At 34.5% G+C, this 21,300-nt stretch overlaps 3 protein-coding genes across 4 annotated transcripts; 2 read left to right on the forward strand and 1 right to left on the reverse strand.

The window, feature by feature from the left end:
* The first annotated feature begins 685 nt into the window (after nucleotides 1–685).
* Nucleotides 686–9,741, forward strand: LOC138322127 (G-protein coupled receptor 157-like). The gene is made up of 3 exons (XM_069266185.1): nucleotides 686–1,983; nucleotides 3,372–3,580; nucleotides 5,121–9,741. Exons 1-3 carry the CDS (start codon nucleotides 1,485–1,487, stop codon nucleotides 5,514–5,516), a joined length of 1,104 nt encoding a protein of 367 aa, XP_069122286.1. The 5' UTR covers nucleotides 686–1,484; the 3' UTR covers nucleotides 5,517–9,741.
* A 1,845-nt stretch (nucleotides 9,742–11,586) lies between these two features.
* Nucleotides 11,587–17,177, reverse strand: LOC138322146 (C-type mannose receptor 2-like). 2 transcript variants are annotated; one of them, XM_069266203.1, is made up of 5 exons: nucleotides 15,486–17,177; nucleotides 14,065–14,340; nucleotides 13,364–13,522; nucleotides 12,553–12,615; nucleotides 11,587–12,061 (listed from the first exon to the last, which is right to left on the reverse strand). In XM_069266203.1, exons 1-5 carry the CDS (start codon nucleotides 15,571–15,573, stop codon nucleotides 12,018–12,020), a joined length of 630 nt encoding a protein of 209 aa, XP_069122304.1. In that variant the 5' UTR covers nucleotides 15,574–17,177; the 3' UTR covers nucleotides 11,587–12,017. The 2 variants fall into 2 exon arrangements, 1 of the variants encoding a protein (XP_069122304.1); XR_011208372.1 differs by lacking the exon at nucleotides 11,587–12,061 and adding an exon at nucleotides 12,911–13,037.
* A 564-nt stretch (nucleotides 17,178–17,741) lies between these two features.
* On the forward strand, nucleotides 17,742–19,688 carry LOC138322138 (UDP-glucuronosyltransferase 1A5-like). The gene has a single exon (XM_069266194.1). The coding sequence runs from the start codon at nucleotides 17,952–17,954 to the stop codon at nucleotides 19,461–19,463; it is 1,512 nt and encodes a 503-aa protein (XP_069122295.1). The 5' UTR covers nucleotides 17,742–17,951; the 3' UTR covers nucleotides 19,464–19,688.
* The last annotated feature ends 1,612 nt before the right edge of the window (nucleotides 19,689–21,300 follow it).

Here is a 21,300-nt window from a genome sequence, read left to right on the forward strand (position 1 = left end):
TGATGGCTTTGGAAATGTTTCTATTTAACTATGTTTTCGTAATGTTTCAAAAAGTATGGAAGAAAACGAATCAAATATGGGCTTGTCAAGTGAACAGGGATATCTCAACCCTCGTAAAAGATTTTGGCCGTCAACCCTGGGCAAGCCTCGGGTTGACAAGCAAATGTTTTCACCCGGGCTAGATTTCCCTGTCCACTTGACAGATCCATGTTTGATTCTTTTTCTCCCATACTTAGTAGAAAAAATGATGATGTGAGCTGTCTACACCCCCTCCCCCTTGTGTAAGATAGAGATATCTTTTTCTCCTATACTTCACAGGGATATCCCGTGGTTGCTAGGGAAAAGATATCTCTATCTTACACAGGGGGTATAAGAGCTCACATTCGCTAGAAAATAACGTGACGTCATCAATACATGCGGCGTAACTGCGGCGCGCATTGTAGATGACGGCATCAATTTTGACGCATAACGACGTTCCTGCGATAATGGCGCGATGAAAAACCTGGAATTCAAGTGGAATTTCATCATTCTTTTACAAAGTATGGGAGAAAAAGAATCAAACATGGGTCTGTGAAGTGGACAAGGATATCTCAACCCGAGTAAAAAAATTTGGCCGTCAACCAACGGCAAGCCTCGGGTTGACCGGCCAAAATCTTTCACTCTGGTTGAGATATCCCTGTCCACTTCACAGACCCATGTAAGGTTATATTAATCTTTTCCTAGCAATCATGGGATATCCCTGTGAAGTATGGGAGAAAATTGTGTCCATTTTAACAAACATACCCTAAATATAATATATTCATATACTACATGTCTACACCGGACAATTTTCAAGGGTCAGAAGTATTAAGAGTATAGAAAATAAAATGAATGATGGATGTAAGTAATCATCATTAAATCGTAATTTTTCAACAACAACAAATGTTCACGCATTATTGTGTAAAACATATCGAATCATTTTGTATATATTAAGATTTTATATGGAGGCGAGTGTTAACCAGGATGATATATTACTAAGTTATCTTGTATTCTAAGTTATAAACAATACATGTGATAAGTTATGGTCCTGATATCTAGCTATACAACATTATATATCCCTGAGATTCGTATAAAGAAAGCAAAGATATTATCAACGTACATTATAGATACCTACTCAAGAGTTTTTTGTTATGAAGATAAATAGCATGAACAACTATGAACAACAATAATATATGATGACTAATGGGTTCATAAGAATACGTGTTTTTACTTTCGTTTTTAAAATGGGGAACCCCCTACGCCAACCACTTAATACAATCCTTTCACTTGGTTAACTTCCCGTGCTAGTCACACATCACTACCTACGTTTTGCAAGGTGAAGGCCTATTTTGTTTGAGTTCTATAAATATATCGTTTGTAAATACCCAGCGAAACAACATACGTTTCTTCTGTAATCAAACAAACCAGACTTGACGGAGAAAAAGGAAGCGGCAGCAAGTTACAGAATGTCGTTTAGCATCAGTAACACATCGACCATGTCTCCTCTGGAGCCGGCAGCAATCCTTCTATTGGACAACGTATCGCTGGTTCTTTCTGGCACAAGTAGTTGTCTTTCAATTCTTGGTGCTATCGTGATATTTTTGACGTATAATGTAGAAGTTCGAAACGCAAGGATTAGACAAACACGACGTCTTTTGATGTATTTGACAGTCGCGGATACCATGACTGCCATAGGCATCTTGATTGGCACTATCAGATATGCATTGATTCATCAACAGAAGAGAGCTATCAATTTCACAGAACATGAACAATTGTGTAGGAATCCCGATGAAATGTGTGTGGCACAGAGCATGATCACAACCTTTTCTGGTATGGCGTCACTGTTTTGGTCCTTAGTGATCGGAATTCATCTGATTGTCAGCCTTCGACCAACATTCGCTGTGACCGATCCAGAGAGACCATGGAGTGAACTCAAGGCACATGTCATATGTTGGGGATTACCAGGTAAGTTTCAGTGTGAGTGTTTCTGGTATCTTAAAGAGACAAAATTCTTTACGTTTTAGATATACTGATGAATGTTTCAACTTGTTTAAGTGTGCATACATATGATGTATAAAAAAATCAAGGGTTAGTTCACCACACACGTCGTTATATGTGAGTGTTGTAGTCTTGATGTAGTTCTATACAGGTAAAAGTAGTATATGTAATCGTACATACATTTTCAATACAAGAACGTAAACAATTCGTGCAGATATTACTTAGTTCAGATGTGTTATGGGGTTGACCCCGAGGAGTTACATGGTATCAATAGATATATCCATAAACTCAGAAGTGACAAGTTATACAATGCATACGTATAATTCTTATCAATCCCATTATTGATCTTACATATCTAAAAAGAACTATTTTATTGCATGTTTTATTGTGATTTTCTTTTAAGGTAATCAGAAATCTTAACACAGGATTTTAGTGCAAAACTATTGATTGTGTTTATTTTCATCAGAGAAACATTTTAAGTGAATTATTACATAAATGTATTTTGTTTAAATCAACATCACAAGATTAAAAAAAAACACTTACTCTCAGTCAAATCCTTATGGAAGTTATATTTTAACGGTTTTTATTGTAATTGAATTGTTAGCAGTTCATTAATGGGTTGGCTGTTACTCGAAACTGACTAAAAAATATGGCGGCAAATTCGTAAAACGTTTTTAGTTTATCTGAAGTCCAGAACAACAGCAATTGCTATTAACACAATAAAAGATCTCAACTATCATATAGACTACATCATTTAACTTTTATTACACCTAAGGTGCCACTAATTTTAACAAATGTGTTTGCGTTTACTTATCTGCAGTCACACGGGTCGCCATTTCCATTGTTCAAATTCTATTAATATGTTATTTTTGCGTTTTTCATTTTCAAAAGATGCTCCACCGCTGACAGAGCTTAAATGATATCCATCATTTGAACAATAATTGGTGTTTAATTATATATATATATATGTCTAATTAACACAAAAAATGATATAAAAGAATTTATTTTGCCTTTGGTGCATGTGCAATCAGTACTTCATTCCATATAGGATATAGTGCCACGGATTTTTTTCGGGATGCAATTAATTATTTTTCATACTTTTTATTTGAATTAAAATTAGAAGCTCAAACTTTTCAATGGTGTAAAGTAAGTAACTTTTGTAACTGAAGAAAAATACTAAATCATCTGCTCCGATTTTGGATAGTGGAAAAATACCATTTGTCAGCGGTGGAGCATCTTTAAGGAAATAACTAAACGTTGCCATGTGTTGCTATTTACTTACTCTTCTTCTTTTGTAAACTATCACCAAATATTTATGCCCCGAGGTTTATAACTCAAATTAACTTCACATGCAGGGGCTATTACGATGGCTGCACTGTCTTATAACATGCTAGGGGAAAACTTCAGTATCGGGACGGGTCCGTGGTGTTGGATCAAGGTGTGTTTTGAAGACCCGGCGTTACCTTATTTATGGATGACCCTTGCCGGAAGAGGATGGGATGTTATTATATACGTCACGAGTATGGTATTCTTTGTCCTGCTGGTGTTTTACCTTCGAAGGAGAGTAAGTACTAATACATCTATGATATCAATAAATTGCACGTATCCATATGTTACCGCAATAAGATGCGATGCTATTGACAATGAGATGATCATGCCGTCAAGATTTCAAACTAACAAGTAAACTATCTGTTGTTCTCTCAGTTGTTGATGAAACGTCTCTAAGAATGGTACATGTACCAGGTTTATTAAACACGTTCCAAGTTTTCAATATTTCGTAAATATAATCACAATTAGCGTGCAATGCAATGAACACTCAACTCAAGTTAACATAAATGTAACTTGTTTGAATTTAGCATCAATCTAAGAGACTCCGTGTGGTTAAATGAGCTCATGCTTGTCTTTGTAAAAGTATTATAAGTGCGACCGAAGGAATGTTGAAAGATTATATATTGATGATTACTGTGAAAACGCGATTATTTGTACCAGTCTCGTGCTTTGGTATGTTAATAAGCATTTAAAATCTAAACATTTTTCAAATGTCAATTTCGGAATACAAGATTTTTTCTATGAAGAATAGTGAATCTTTTGGATAAGTCACAATAGAAAAATGGGAAATTGAAAAATATATGTACTTATAACATTGTTATTACATCAAGTAGAAAGAACATACAAGTTTTTTTTGTGATAACCGTAAATTCAATGAGTACTTAGTATCAGTGAAAGGGAATATGATTCCAATATAGTTTATTTGAATGAAATGTCATCGGAAAAGGAGAATGGTAATCGTAGACAGTCATATTGTTGGACAGGTTGAGCTTTAAAGCCAACAGCTCATCCATTTTCAACATCTTCCCGGAGTAATATAGTCCATATTTGGTGATATTTAAAAATGACGTTATTTCAAATCAAGTTATACGTGTTAAAATTATCTTGATATGCGTGTCTAAGGAAACTAGATAAAGATTGTTCTTGTACACTTTGACAGAATTTTTTAAAACAGATAATTTAATATATAATTTTTCGTTTCCATGTGACATGTGAAAAGTAATATTGGATACTCTATGTATGTTTCGATTTTGCATTACTTTTTAGTAATAAGAAATACGATTTAGTTGGAAATCCCTCCGTTCAAAGAATCATTACATGCAATGAAGAATTCGTGGAAAACGCTGAATTTCCGGAAGGGCTAATAAGTCAGTGTGCATCCTATACACATAAGCGAATCATATGTAAGACATTGTATGGGTTTATGAGGTCCATGTATACGGTCCCATTTTAGGTCTTCAAATAAAAATGACTCAAAGGTTAGTTTATCCGATTCACCTGATCTTCGGTCTATAAAGGCAGCAATACCTCTTGACCACCTCAACTTAGACTTAAGTCACGTGATTATTTCATTGGTTGCACATGCAGCGTTGAATAACATTCATATATGTCTACATACTTAAATAGGAGTAAAAATAACTGTCCATACTTAAAACTTTGTTTTCTTCCGTCTATTTATTATTATATATATATTATAACAATTTTATCCATGAGATGAATCTAACACCACAGAAAAAAAGACATGTCTAAATTTACTCATTTATTTTGTATTGCAGGGCTTCACCAGATCAGACCTACCAAGAAGGACTGAAAATCGCTTGAGGGTGGAAGATGCTAACTTTGTTTACCTGTGGCTTTTGACATATGTGTTAAAAATTTGGGGGACAGCAAGGTTCTGCATGGCAGTGGTAAACCAACAAACTTATAGTTCTCGTCTTCCTATTTTCCATGACGTCCACAAGTTCCTTCTATATATGCAGAGTTTCTTTGACGGCCTTCAGGCCTTCTCTAATTGCATACTATTTGTGTTCCTCGACAGGTCAATGCGGAATGGTATGATTGAACACTACAGATGTACGAGGGAGGGTAACCCTCTATTACAAACACATGCATACCAACGCCAATATGGCGCAACAGGTATATCTGCATCTATAAATACGGCCCGGACATGATGGTCTCATTGTTTATAAAAGATGAAAATGGAAAATAAGACCTGGATACGAAAACCTAAACATTACTGTGAGACAGGATGGTAGTAGTGTAATGCTAAACATTACTATGAGATAGGATTGTTACAGTGTAATACTGAACATTTTTGTGAGATGGGATGGTTACAGTGTAATACTAAACATTTCTGTGAGATAGGATGGTTACAGTGTAATACTAAACATTTCTGTGAGATAGGATGGTTACAGTGTAATACTAAACATTTCTGTGAGATAGGATGGTTACAGTGTAATACTAAACATTACTGTGAGATAGGATGGTAACAGTGTAATACTAAACATTTCTGTGAGATAGGATGGTTACAGTGTAATACTTAACATTTCTGTAAAATAGGATGGTTAGAGTGTAATACTTAACATTTCTGTGAGATAGAATGGTTACAGTGTAATACTTAACATTTCTGTAAAATAGGATGGTTACAGGGTGGCAATTAACATTTCTGTGAGATAAGATAGTTACAGTATAATACTAAACACTACTGTGAAATAGGATGGTCACAGTGTATTACTAAACATTACTGTGAGATAGGATGGTTACAATGTAATGCTAAACATTACTGTGAAATAGGATAGTCACAGTGTAATACTAAACATTTCAGTGACATTGGATGGTAATGGTACAGTGTAATACTAAACATTACTGTGAGATAGAATAGTTACAGTGTAATACTAAATATTACTGTGAGATAGGATGGTTACAGTGTAATACTAAACATTACTGTGAGATAGGATGGTTACAGTGTAATACTAAACATTACTGTGAGATAGGATGGTTACAGTGTAATACTAAACATTTCTGTGAGATAGGATGGTTACAGTGTAATACTAAACATTACTGTGAGATAGGATAGTTACAGTGTAATACTAAACATTACTGTGAGATAGGATAGTTACAGTGTAATACTAAACATTACTGTGAGATAGGATAGTTACAGTGTAATACTAAACATTACTGTGCCATAGGATGGTTACAGTGTAATACTAAACATTACTGTGCCATTGGATGGTTACAGTGTAATACTAAACATTACTGTGCCATTGGATGGTTACAGTGTAATACTAAACATTACTGTGAGATAGGATAGTCACAGTGTAATACTAAACATTTCTGTGAGATAGGATGGTTACAGTGTAATACTAAACATTACTGTGCCATTGGATGGTTACAGTGTAATACTAAACATTACTGTGCCATTGGATGGTTACAGTGTAATACTAAACATTACTGTGAGATAGGATGGTTACAGTGTAATACTAAACATTTCTGTGAGATAGGATGGTTACAGTGTAATACTAAACATTTCTGTGACATAGGATGGTTACAGTGTAATACTAAACATTACTGTGAGATAGGATGGTTACAGTGTAATACTAAACATTACTGTGAGATAGGATGGTTACAGTGTAATACTAAACATTACTGTGAGATAGGATGGTTACAGTGTAATACTAAACATTTCTGTGAGATAGGATGGTTACAGTGTAATACTAAACATTTCTGTGAGATAGGATGGTTACAGTGTAATACTAAACATTACTGTGAGATAGGATGGTTACAGTGTAATACTAAACATAACTGTGAGATAGGACTGTTACAGTGTAATACTAAATATTACTGTGAAATAGAATGGTTACAGTGTAATATAAAATATTACTGTGAGATAGGATGGTTACAGTGTAATACTAAACATTACTGTGACATAGAATGGTTACAGTGTAATACTAAACATTTCTGTGACATTGGATGGTTACAGTGTAATACTAAACATTACTGTGAGATAGGATGGTTACAGTGTAATACTAAACATTACTGTGAGATAGGATGGTTACAGTGTAATACTAAACATTTCTGTGACATAGGATGGTTACAGTGTAATACTAAACATTACTGTGAGATAGGATGGTTACAGTGTAATACTAAACATTACTGTGACATAGAATGGTTAGAGTGTAAAACTTAACATTTCTGTGAGATAGGATGGTTACAGTGTAATACTAAACATTACTGTGAGATAGGATGGTTACAGTGTAATACTAAACATTACTGTGAGATAGGATGGTTACAGTGTAATACTAAACATTACTGTGAGATAGGATGGTTACAGTGTAATACTAAACATTACTGTGAGATAGGATAGTTACAGTGTAATACTAAACATTACTGTGAGATAGGATAGTTACAGTGTAATACTAAACATTACTGTGAGATAGGATGGTTACAGTGTAATACTAAACATTACTGTGAGACAGGATGGTAGCAGTGTAATACACAACATTACTGTGAGATAGAATAGTTACAGTGTAATACTAAATATTACTGTGAGATAGGATAATTACAGTGTAATACTAAATATTACTGTGAGATAGGATAGTTACAGTGTAATACTAAACATTACTGTGAGATAGGATGGTTACAGTGTAATACTAAACATTACTGTGAGATAGGATGGTTACAGTGTAATACTAAACATTACTGTGAGATAGGATAGTTACAGTGTAATACTAAACATTACTGTGACATAGGATGGTTACAGTGTAATACTAAACATTACTGTGAGATAGGATGGTTACAGTGTAATACTAAACATTACTGTGACATAGGATGGTTACAGTGTAATACTAAACATTTCTGTGACATAGGATGGTTACAGTGTAATATAAAACATTACTGTGAGATAGGATGGTTACAGTGTAATACTAAACATTACTGTGACATAGAATAGTTACAGTGTAATACTAAACATTACTGTGACATAGAATAGTTACAGTGTAATACTAAACATTACTGTGAGATAGGATGGTTACAGTGTAATATAAAACATTACTGTGAGATAGGATGGTTACAGTGTAATACTAAACATTACTGTGAGATAGGATTGTTACAGTGTAATACTAAACATAACTGTGAGATAGGATGGTTACAGTGTAATACTAAACATTACTGTGAGATAGGATGGTTACAGTGTAATACTAAACATTACTGTGAGATAGAATAGTTACAGTGTAATACTAAACATTACTGTGACATAGAATAGTTACAGTGTAATACTAAACATTACTGTGAGATAGAATAGTTACAGTGTAATACTAAATATTACTGTGAGATAGAATAGTTACAGTGTAATACTAAATATTACTGTGAGATAGGATAATTACAGTGTAATACTAAATATTACTGTGAGATAGGATGGTAGCAGTGTAATACTAAACATTACTGTGAGATAGAATAGTTACAGTGTAATACTAAATATTACTGTGAGGATAGGATAATTACAGTGTAATACTAAATATTACTGTGAGATAGGATAGTTACAGTGTAATACTAAACATTTACTGTGAGATAGGATGGTTACAGTGTAATACTAAACATTACTGTGAGATAGGTTAGTTACAGTGTAATACTAAATATTACTGTGAGATAGAATAGTTACAGTGTAATACTAAATATTACTGTGAGATAGGATAATTACAGTGTAATACTAAATATTACTGTGAGATAGGATAGTTACAGTGTAATACTAAACATTACTGTGAGATAGGATGGTTACAGTGTAATACTAAACATTACTGTGAGATAGGATAGTTACAGTGTAATACTAAATATTACTGTGAGATAGGTTAGTTACAGTGTAATACTAAATATTACTGTGAGATAGGATAGTTACAGTGTAATACTAAACATTACTGTGAGATAGGATTGTTACAGTGTAATACTAAACACTATTTTGATATAGGATAGTTACAATGCAATACTGAAATATTTCCCTTTACAAATTATATAGTAGATTTGACCCCATCCTAGGAGAAAAGCTGGGTCTCCATTACCATGCCATTCAAAACTATACCATTCTAGCTACGAAGGACATTTTATTCTACCACATTAGAGCATTGAATTTTGAAATTTTACAAAATTGTACCCCTTTTTGGCCCCTCTTACAGTCCACTTGGGGTTTGGGGTAATATAATTCACAATTATGATTTGCCTTTTTCCCTAGAAGGTTTGTGAAAAATGTCATTGAACTTGCTTGAGCAGTTTTGGAGGAGTGGAAAATATGAATTGTTTACGGACACACGACGACGGATAAATGGCGATAAGAATAGGTCACTTGAATTTATCTCCGGTGAATTAAGGCTAAACGGACATCGATTCCAAAATAAAATACATATCAAAGCATTGTGTTCCTGTCATCACTGTCCTACATATGAATCGTACATTCAAATCGTTCTTTGTTTTTTATTGTTTTTTAATCAATTAAATATTGCAAGTTCATTTTTATTTCATAATACTTGAAATACGTACCAAAATAACGACGATGCTAATACAGCAATATGCATGAGAACGTTAAAACAGAATAAGCGTATGGATGATAACCCCCGAAGTAGTAGCAGCAGTGACAGGACTGAAGTTAGTATACAAATAACAATATATAAGATAGAGAACAGTTTTACAATTTTGTTTTCACATTCTCTATTGTACAGTTAGATATAATTGTTCGTGATATATCGTGAGGTAGCTCGAATGCGACCCCCGATGTTTCACGAATGATTTATCACTTGTATACATCAATGCATTGCTATTGTTATAAGAGCTCTTGATCGCGAATGTATGAATTCGCGAATATGTTGCAAAATACGAAGGCGCTTTATATTTTAATATGCGACAATAAAGAGCTTTACTGTAGTATTATTAGTAATGGTTTTAAGATGATCACCATTAACGGTGTGTTAATATGGTGTAGTATTCAAAAGTCTTCAGTTGTTTTAATCATAGAGGAAACGACATAATGTTGATATGAGTGTTAAGACGTTGTATGTCCATAGTGATTAATTGTAGCTGTTTCAATATTGACGAATGACAAGCGATTGACTTTGAATAACTCATTTGGTTAGCTTACATCTGCACTTGATTGTATTAGCTATCATCCACTCGGGAAATACTGCGTTGTTTTGTGAAAACCCTAATTTTCTGTAATTTGATTGGTGTATATAGTAAAAGTGTTGCAATGGTGACCTTGTAGTGATTTTAATAAGATTAATGCGTTCAAGTGGATTCTATATAAACCTACGTTTGTGATATCATTGTCATACTTCCTGTCGTAAGGACCTAATAAACATACATGGATGGTGAGGTACTGCATGATCAAGTCACAGACAAAAAATAATACACGTGCATCCCTGGCCCACTACGTACGTACAATGTATACCTGCAGACCCCATTGTGTGGTATGAATAGCAAAATTCTGTCTTAGCCTTGTCTCATTTTCTACATTTCAGTTGCAAGTGTCTGAATTCTGTCTGTGGTCGAACTCTCAAAGTATCCTTATAACTTATCGTTACAAAACCATATTCATTGCATGTGAAATGTTTAGCATGACCCTGTCAGTATAATGTGACCGGGTGGGGGTGTTGCTTGGGGGTGGCATGCTTCAGTGATATAGCACTATAAAAAGGGCAATAGTTCCACTATACAAGAAGACATAACATGAATTTACCGCAGTCTCCCAAAACACGCACCTCACACAACATACACGCAACACACCGCATACATGGAAGGCCGTCCTTACATGACCATAGCTGTTAGTAGGATGTTAATTAATCAAACAAACAAACAAACAAGTTTAGCATGAGGGTTCGAGTGTCATGCGGGATTACAGTGTACGAATCTGATTGATCACACTTTATCTTCCACGTAGGAAATGATGAAGTAGTGATACGTTAACCTCTCCGCATATTTACATTTCTTACATATTTTGATTTTGCATAATAATTTTCTTTTTCGTTTTCTTTCATTTTACGATCAGGTCTTTGTCTTCCTTATCTTATTCAAAATTATATACATGATCATTCTATTGATGTCATGCATTACTATAAGACACATTAATGGATATGAAGGACAAGGCTAGGAATATTCTATCCGAGGGTCACAAAATGTTCTAAGACCACTTTCCCAAATCATTTGGGGGATGTAATGAAAAAAATGACGCCAATATACATAAAGATATTTTAAAATGATTCCTTTATTCTATCATTGCTTAATACATTACTACAAATCACATACAGACAAGCTTCTTACAGTAAGATAATTTTTTTCGAGGAGACTTCATTCGCGTTTTAATGCCAACTGATATTTTCACGGTGATTTAATTTCATGATTTACAGCTAAAATGCTTTATTGTAATAGTAGATTTTTTACGAGGTTTTAATTACACGATTAACAGGTAAAGCTCTATATAGATCAAGTAGAATTTTTTCATTATGATTTATTTTCGCGAATTCTGATCGACCTAAATACGCGAGAAAATAAGTCAAGGTCATTCATTTAAACAAACTTAACACTAACACGATAATGAGTTTAAAATCTACTTTGTTTGAGTGTTTCTTAAATTGTAGTTGGCAATCCTTACAATCCATTACATCAACGTGAGTCTTCTAGACAACTTTTAATAACTAACGAGTTGTAATGTGTGTGAAGATGTAGAAGAAAATAATACCTGTAAAAAAAGTAAAAAAAATTGTCATGATTACAGATGTAGCAGATAACTATAGAATACGAAATGGAACAGAACGCCCAATTACATTATATGACAGCATATAAATATTAAATGAACATATTTTTTTTTTTTTGTTATTTATTTATAGAATGCCAATTCATCTTTGGAAATATTCTAATAATATTAAACTGTGCTGTGTTCGATAAGGAAAAAAACCCACTTATACTGTTTTGTGTTTTGTCAATATCCGTTATTCTAGAAACATTATGTAAATCCATTTAATGAGATATTTATTTTAAACAGTATCTATTAAAATAAACAATGAAGATATACATACACATATACCAATACATACAGCTAGGATTGGAAAACAAGCTAAATGCTTATATCAATACCTCTCCTACTGTTTATGAGATATGTGTTAAGATAGATTCTTTATTAACAACATATGAATGCAGTCGACACTGTAACTTCAAGAAAGACTATACCACCTTTCATGTTTGTTGGTATTAGTTGTAACTCTCGGCCTAAAACAGACGAACTTCCAGACTTGACTGTAAAATAAAAAGCGCATCGTTAGAATGAAAACACGAAAGGCGCTCCTTTAAGGAGGAGAATGTTTGCATCGTTGGTCCCATTGTAGGTTTACAATGGTACTGAATTGGGAGTTCCTTATATTTTTTGTGATTTCGACTATAATCAGATATGATGATAATTCAATAACCATTATTAACTATCAATTTTCTGCACTTCCTGTGAAACAAATTGATTAAAAAATACTTAGAAAGAAACAGAAACTAAAAGTAAAATTTAAGGCCTTATTATCATAAGGATTTTATATAATTATACCTCATGTTTATAAGAGTGTCTGGATAAAACATCGTATAAAAATATAGTATTGCTCTCGTGCGCGTGCCTCCATGATGGTCACTCGTCTTTCACACGGAGTCATCTCCCCTTCCGATTGTAAAAATGACTGACAAAGCGTAAAACGACAATTTTTACTCATCGTGAAGTTTAGTAATAGTTGCACCTAATGTAGGTAATTGCGTATTTTCAGTATAATAAATAATGTATGATATGAGGGTTTATTTACCCCCAGATATAATAATACCTTCGGAAAATTCCTCGCAAAATATTACACCTTCGAGTAAATAAGTCTTTATCACACTGTCACCGGGGCCATAATGCATAATATCTGAAGATTGTATAAAACTAAGGTTAATATTTCCATACTTAGAAAAACACGTATATAGCCGACCAGCTATAATTCATCTGGAAAAAGTTGATATATCCACTTACCCATACTTGGATAAACACATATATATCCGACCAGTTCTAGTTTCGATACACAGAGATCAGTAACCCATCCAGCCATGCTGGGGTCTAACATCAAACAACCATATTCTGCGAATCCATAAGGCTCGCCGTCATTAAAGGAAAGGAAACCTGTGCCCGGATCTGTAGCATAATATGGTTTAATAACTAATTATGTATTTATGTTAGATATAGGCTCATTTGGCTGTTTATAGCCATATAGTCATAATTTTTGAATTATAATAAAATTCGCTCTCGAATTTTTTTCTTACAGGAAAAATAAACAATAATAATTTAATTTGTTACAATCATTTCTATTGGTTATATCTTCGAGGTTATTTTCCATAGACCGAGATAATTTTGCGTTAAGTATTTTCACGTCATATTTACAGAACATTTCCGCGAGACATTTTAAATGCGGCACACTCATTGACCAAACTGAACTATTGAATACGATACATGTATCAATGCGCCACAAACCAAATTAATTGTAAACATAAGTAAAATCATGGATATGTATGCCTAATTAGTACTTAAATTAAAAGCATAATTCTCAATAATTTTTGGGTTTATGAAGTCATAGACAAAACATGGAAGGGCATTCTTTTTCATAGACGCGAACGTCTATGAAGAATGCCATATTTATATAGAATACCATCGAAGCAAATATCAGAAACAGCACGTACCTTGGATCCACGAAACACCTGTCTCAAAGGCCCTTACTTGACCACCTAGCCAATAAAACGATACATTGGCTAGGTTACTATAGTCTAGGTTCCTGGCATGTGTGATGAGGACGGTATTAACTGTCGAGTCCGGAATACTGGCGAGCGTACCATTATTAGAGCGGCACCGGTCTGCCGCGTTAGTCCATGAGACTGCGTCTTGTGCAAAGTGGTAGCACTGAGAGTGTAAGAGTAAGACTTGGTTATCATCGTAGGTTTCAACGTGGCTACAAGTCACTGAAATAGGATTAACATTATTTGGTTTATTTTCTATTAATCGTTTAATATCAATAATAAGATGTATATACAGATATATATCTAGTTCCTCTCATATCAATATGTCCATAAAGTAAGTAAATAATGAAAAATCAAAACGACGTAAAATATTTGTTGCACGTACATGTAATCGTCTATTTAACAAACAAAACAGGCAATGAAGGAAATAATTATGTAAATACAGTGAATAACAGGGACGACATCTATAAGTGTAAGTTCAACAACCTTTTGCCGGGTATTGTGGATCTTTAAACAACAACAACAACAAAAGGACTATATCTGTAATACCTTATCAATAAGACGATGGTAATCAATTTACTAGTTTTCATTGATTTGTATGTCAAATGACACTCTTCAGCTATAAAATCTGACCAATGTTGATTCCCCAACTGTGGTAGTAAAGTGGTATTTTGAATATTTAGTGATATGTATTAAAGACAAAGTTGTTTTACCAGTTCAGTGATTTTGTTCGAGATACTCCGGTATTTATTGATGTCATAGTTGATAAAAGACTATATATCACAAACAGGCCAAATTAAACTACCCCGTTATTTTAAGCTGTTTCTCATTTAATAGTGTACGTTTGTATTTTTGCTACGATATTTGACGTTTTATTGGTATTTATAATATTAAAGGCCCGCTAATTTTCCAAAACTAATACTAAAACGTTTCCTCAAAACAATTGTAGCATAAGAAAATACATAAGATGACGTAACAATATCAAACAAATGCAACATTCCCTGCGTAATCTATGTTAACAGTGGAGAGTCATTTCGCGGTTGTGACGTAGGGAAACATAAGACGACCAGCGTAATGCAAATTTACTTTCATTTATTAAACAATCCAAAAGGTGATGATAGATTTAGTATTGACGCAAAGCTAATAACTAAGAATACAAAATCATCGATCTCGTTTTACGTTCCCATTTTAAAAATCCAAATCTGTTTCGGGAAGGTAGTATAGGTCTTTAAGGTGAATATGAATTTAAAGTGAATGTGATTGATACGTGTTCAACAACAATAAACTGTTATGAATGATGGACTTGTAACAAGGTAGATATAAACATAGATGTATATACAATACACTACATTTTAACACATACTTACATTCCCCGTGTACTATTGTAGCAGAACACACCAACAGCAGCAACAATATCCATGTCTGCATGAAGTCATGCTTGAACTTTGGCGTCATTCTCTTTTAAACAATAAAAAATCTCCGTAACTTTTTATTGTTTGCCTTCGACTGAATGCATCCGTCCCGGAACAAACAAATGTTTGTACAGTATACATATCACAGATGTTGCTTTCCTGTTGCTGATTCCGATCTCTAAAATACAGATATATACACACTAACAGTGACTGATATCGATACTACAATATGAGTATGTAATGAACACAAACTGTACAGTAAGCCCTAAATCTGTTATAAGAGTAGATATAGTTATAAAGAAAACCATAAGTTTTTAACAAAAGTCGATTTGATGAATAAAGTCATATATTTCCATTTGCTCGAGGCTAACACTATATAACCTTACAAACCAAAAAGGGAATTCATGAGATCATAATTCTTCTATAACTCCTGTTGGCATAGTGATTATTTAACATGTACATTATATGTATTATGATGTCGTATTTTTTGTGCATACTTGCGTGCTACCGGAATGGAAAAAGGAAACATTGTTCTATGTTATTTTCTACAATATTTGTATTTTAAAATGTTGATTACTCTAAAGATGGAACATATGGATTAAATTGTTGGAAGTGTACTGAGGATTTTATGTTTATGACGGTTTTTAGCACGAATGACGTAGGAGGTACTTATAACGTACCTCATAACAGCTTGGCTTTGCCTTCTTGGGGGATTTATAGTCCTATATTTCTCCCAGGATTGTAGACAAATTAATCATAACGCACTAACGCTAAGAAGGCAATTTAATGCTTAAGTATTAACATTTACTTACCATCTACATGTATACTACATAAACTAAGCAAGCCAAAGTGAAGTCTATGAGTGTATAAATGATACCCAAAACATGACCATTTTGACGTCACTAATGTTGACATGATAACGTCAATTGATCACTGTCAAATAGATATTCCATCTTGCGGGGTACAACCGCAATAAGATTCAATCGAGTTGTACAGTTGTATATAAAGCCATGAAACTGTACCGGAAGTTTACTTGATAATTTGAAAGAGTAACTTTGAACTGATTTATTGTACCCGTATGACATTCATTTCAATATGTACAATGTATGTTCTTGTAGAAGACTGTATTGTTATAAGATCGTCTTAGCTCATTGCGTGTTATACATATAATATATCTCAACCCAAGTCATACCAAAACTTATAATTGATCATACCTCTTTTGGCGATTGTTGAATTTATGAAACAGTACAAGGATCTTGATTTAGAAATCAAACTTGATGTTTCACAATACAATGTATATGTTCGTCAGGAGAATCATAGCTAGATTATATAGATCTTGGTATCAAAATGTAATCTTAGAAGAAAAAAATGTTAAATGCATTCCTTGTATGTAAATTTGAGATTTTATCTTTTTTATCACAAAAATGTACACAAAAATTTTGAGTAAATTTACAATGTAGTATGAAGTCTATCGTACGAAAATGCTGATAACATCTATTTCTGCTCAGCTAGAATGACACGTTATGTTCGAGTTCTTCCCCTTGCCACTCCTGTTAGTCATATATTGAACTCATCGGGTATTATCCCAAAAATGTATTCACTGAAGAGTTCCGAATACCCTGTAAGTGTCTGGATAGTGTTGAAAAGCTTAATGGATCTGCTGATGTCAGTACATGTTATATATTTCAGGTGATACGGAGTTCTGCTGATGTTAGTACATGTAATATGGGTTAGATGATATGGAGATCTGATGATGTTAGTACATGTAATATGGGTTAGATGATATGGAGATCTGATGATGTTAGTACATGTAATATGGGTTAGATGATATTGAGTTCTGCTGATGTTAGTACATGTAATATGGGTTAGATGATATAGAGATCTGCTGATGTTAGTACATGTGATATGGGTTAGATGACATATTATATGGATTAGATGATATTGAGTTCTGCTGATGTAAGAAGGGAGCTGGTTGTCCGGTAAGTCGATTACAGTGATCATCCTCATATAAATATGTCAATAGAGACCGTTCCATTCTCTTGATCCTGATGTATTGCCACACATTCGCTGACGAAATACTGTATAACTAATTCACAACGAAATTGATTTAAATACTGCGTTCGTTCCCATTTCTGACATAATATACACACTGCTCTATCCTTGTATCTGTTCACCCATTTAACACAAAGGGGTGTTCTAGTGTTACTGTTGTGTACATGAGTGGAATGTTAAACGCAGTGCATCACATTAAAACAGCTCCAGGTTTTTATCTGTTTGTGTGAAAACAGCTTTAAGTGAGAAGGTTGAGTCACAGGACGGTTCACCATCAAACAACGATTCTAACTAATACTGTCATCTCTTATACAGCCTATGCCACAAGAAAGGTTAGTGATATCGTGGTGATCGGGAACTGTTTACATAATGGAATACCGATTCGTGTGCTTGGCAGTGTTATTGCTCGTCATTCCGGATCAAGTTCAGGCAGGGAATATCTTAGTTCTGGCGTTTCCAGCATATAGTCACATCAAACCGTTACTGAACGTTGTCAATTCGCTTGCTAATACCTATAGACACAAATCAACTTTCGTCATGAATGAACAATTTGCGAAATTGATAAAAGAAGACTACTACACAAGTGTTGTAGTTCCAACACTATACAAAGATTTAACGGTTGATTCTACTGTGAGTCCTATGATTAAAGATGTGTGCAATCAAGGAGTGAAGGTGCATGTTTTGGAATTCCGCCGTATCCTCATCAATATGTATGATACTTTACTAGGAGACGAAGACTTAATTTCAGATCTACAGAATCGTAATTTTGACCTAGCTCTCATTGACAATACCATCCCTGGCTTCGTCGTTTTAGCATACAAGTTGGGAATTCCGTACGTAGAGGTTGGTCCAATGTACTTACCGGTACGGACAAGAGTACCGTTCATGCCATCAGTTCATCCTACCTTTAACTTACTTGGTTTCTTTAATGAAATGACTTTTATTCAACGACTTGCTAACTTGCTCGTGGCAATGCTAATTACAATCTCACCGAATCCATTATACCCATCCAACATGGTTGAGAGGTACGTGCCTGAAAAGCCAGATGTGTCTTTAGATGTTTTGCATAGACGCGCGGCGTTTCATCTCATAGACTCAGAGTTTATACTAGACTTCCCAAAGCCTATGTTACCAAATATGGAATTCGTTGGAGGACTGAGTACAGAAAAACCACAGCCACTGACACAAGAACTTGATTTGTTTATGGATTCAGCTACCACTGGAGTCATCATAGTCTCGTTTGGAAGTGTAGCAAAGACTCTTCCTGTCGATAGAATGATGAAACTCATCGGTGTATTTAAGAAAATCCAAAATGTGAAATTTGTTCTACGGTATGGTACCGACACCAACATAACTGGTAATGTGTTACTTATGCCATGGGTACCACAAAACGATCTGCTAGGACATCCTAAGACCGTGGCTTTCATCACGCATTGTGGGAATAGTGGTCTTTACGAGGGGCTGAACAACGCCGTACCAATGATAGGACTGCCTCTTTTTGGAGACCAATTCTTCAATTGTCGCAAAATGGCTTCCAAAGGATTTGGAATCGCCGCGGATTTCTGCTCCTTTACGGATTCGGAATTATCTAATATAATACAGGATATTCTTACTAATTCTACGTACAAAGAAACTATCAGAAAGGCGTCTAGAATATTCCATGGTCAGCAAGGTACACCCAGTGAGCGCGCAGCATTTTGGATAGATCACGTGATGGAACATGGCGGGGAGTATCTCCAGTCCCCTGAAGTTGATATGCCTATGTATAAATTTTACCTTATTGACGTCTTCCTTTGTATGACGTTTTGTATATTTGTAATGATAAAGTGTTGTTCCAGGTTGAGTAGGTATTGCCGTAAATCAAAAGTCAAAACAGATTAAATTTGTGACATCTGTGATGAAAGAAACATTTAAACAAGAAACATAGTATTGCGCCACCATGCCCACCTCCGCGTGCATGTTCGTTCCTCCAGGTCCGATCCTGTTCATCTCGAGGGAAGAGACATAAATCATTTGACGTGACATTTATATGTCTTATACATTTCTATTTTCACATTGAACGGATGTACAGAGCTAAGTGCGACAATTAAAAAAATCATTGCTGTCTTTCCTTTTTCTTTTAAAATTGAAATACACAATTCAGTTTCGGTGATCATGGAGCAATGTGAACGAAAAATCATTCATCTTTCGGTCCGATATTTTTCTTCTTAATATACATGTGATACTAATTATCTAATTACAAATACAGTGGAACCTCCCGAAACCGATCATGGTCGGTGCACATAATTTCGGCCGGTTTAGAGAGGGTTCGGTTTGGAGAAGTGAACCGAATACCGATCATTACGATCCGGATTTAATCGATCGGAAGTCGTTTTTTACACTAGTGTACCGCATGTATGCCTAGTGTTCGTTAAAACCGACCGATATTGATTGTTAATGTGAATGTTATCACAAAAGAGAGAATCATACGTTTAAAAGGAATGGATTACAACAATCTTGATTTTGTTACCGTTTTATAAACGTAGTTTAGTTAGTTAGTTGCGTGAATGTTCTTGTGGATGTTCTCGTCTGCACTAACCTACATACGGCCGATCGCTTCCGGTTACGTCAAGAATCAAATTAAATGGTCTAATTACACGATGATCAGTTGATGTCGGTCATTATATGACATAGTCATTTTCTAAAAACAATTACATGGCTTTGGCTTCTTCATACAGATAATTTACGACATATGTAAATAAAAAAACCCGTGTGATTTGAATACGAAACTATCTCTTTATTACTAGCTCTGCTTGTTTTCTTACAGTAAACAAACCGCGTGCACGTGGTAGACTTTTGTTAAATATCTAAACAATAGACATGATTAAATAATTTCACCACTATCTCGGGTATAATTACCGTGTACCTATAGCCTTCACATCTGTATACATGCCCCAGGACATGGCATGCGACAACTATTGTACAGGTACGTGTGTATTTCACGGTCGGTTGCTCAGACCTCAATGCAATCTATCGGTGTCGCTCAGGTAAGGCCGGTTTTCAGAAGTGTATTTTAGTTACATTTGACTATTCCGATCTCAAAATCGGTCCGGTATTCGGAATTGGGAGGGATCGGTTTTGGGAAGTTTTATATACTATTAATAAAGAGGAATTAATTCCGTACATGACATCCATGTTCGGTTTCTAGAGGTGATCGGTTTTGAGAAGGTTCGGTTTCGGGAGGTTCCACTGTAAATAGAAGTTTTATGAGTAAAATCATGTTCGGCAGTCCATTACTAACAATCAATGCAAGCGGTAAATTAACTCCAATGAGTGGAACAAAAATGCTGCTGTATATGGACATTAACTTGTCACTTTCTTAGCGCGTTGCTATTTACTATTTAATTGTTGCTAATTACACGTTTTATAGATGTGTCATATTCAGGCAGTGTTGAAGGACCAATTTAAAAAAAAAAATCATATGTTTTCACGTTTTCAAAACATCAACATATATTGTGTGAAAGCTTATCAAACGTTGTTGCAATTGAAATCTCGCCGCCACTGAGACGCGCGGCGTAATATGTATACAGAACACTTTCTTCACAAAGTGTTTAGACTTTATGACTAGATATTGTATACTTAGTATAGATCTTGCCAAAATATATTTACTTAATAATTCGCCACATTCATCTTAGGCAGTGATTCGTTCAATGCATATGTATGTTTTACACGATGGGCA

The sequence above is a fragment of the Argopecten irradians genome, chromosome 1 (genome assembly GCF_041381155.1).
Source record: "Argopecten irradians isolate NY chromosome 1, Ai_NY, whole genome shotgun sequence".
NCBI classification, from domain to species: Eukaryota; Metazoa; Mollusca; class Bivalvia; order Pectinida; family Pectinidae; genus Argopecten; species Argopecten irradians.

Bases quoted from the DNA above. Each gene is read 5' to 3' on its own strand.
- LOC138322127 (XM_069266185.1), top strand. From the start codon at position 1,485: ATGTCGTTTAGCATCAGTAACACATCGACCATGTCTCCTCTGGAGCCG. The intron at 1,984-3,371 runs GTAAGTTTCAGT...CTTCACATGCAG, and splicing joins CATATGTTGGGGATTACCAG to GGGCTATTACGATGGCTGCA. The intron at 3,581-5,120 runs GTAAGTACTAAT...TTTGTATTGCAG, and splicing joins TGTTTTACCTTCGAAGGAGA to GGCTTCACCAGATCAGACCT.
- LOC138322146 (XM_069266203.1), bottom strand. From the start codon at position 15,573: ATGACGCCAAAGTTCAAGCATGACTTCATGCAGACATGGATATTGTTG. The intron at 12,616-13,363 runs GTAAGTGGATAT...TTTATTTTACAG, and splicing joins ATGTGTTTATCCAAGTATGG to TCAAGTCTGGAAGTTCGTCT. The intron at 12,062-12,552 runs GTGGTATAGTCT...CTTTTTTTACAG, and splicing joins AATACCAACAAACATGAAAG to GTATTATTTTCTTCTACATC.
- LOC138322138 (XM_069266194.1), top strand. From the start codon at position 17,952: ATGGAATACCGATTCGTGTGCTTGGCAGTGTTATTGCTCGTCATTCCG.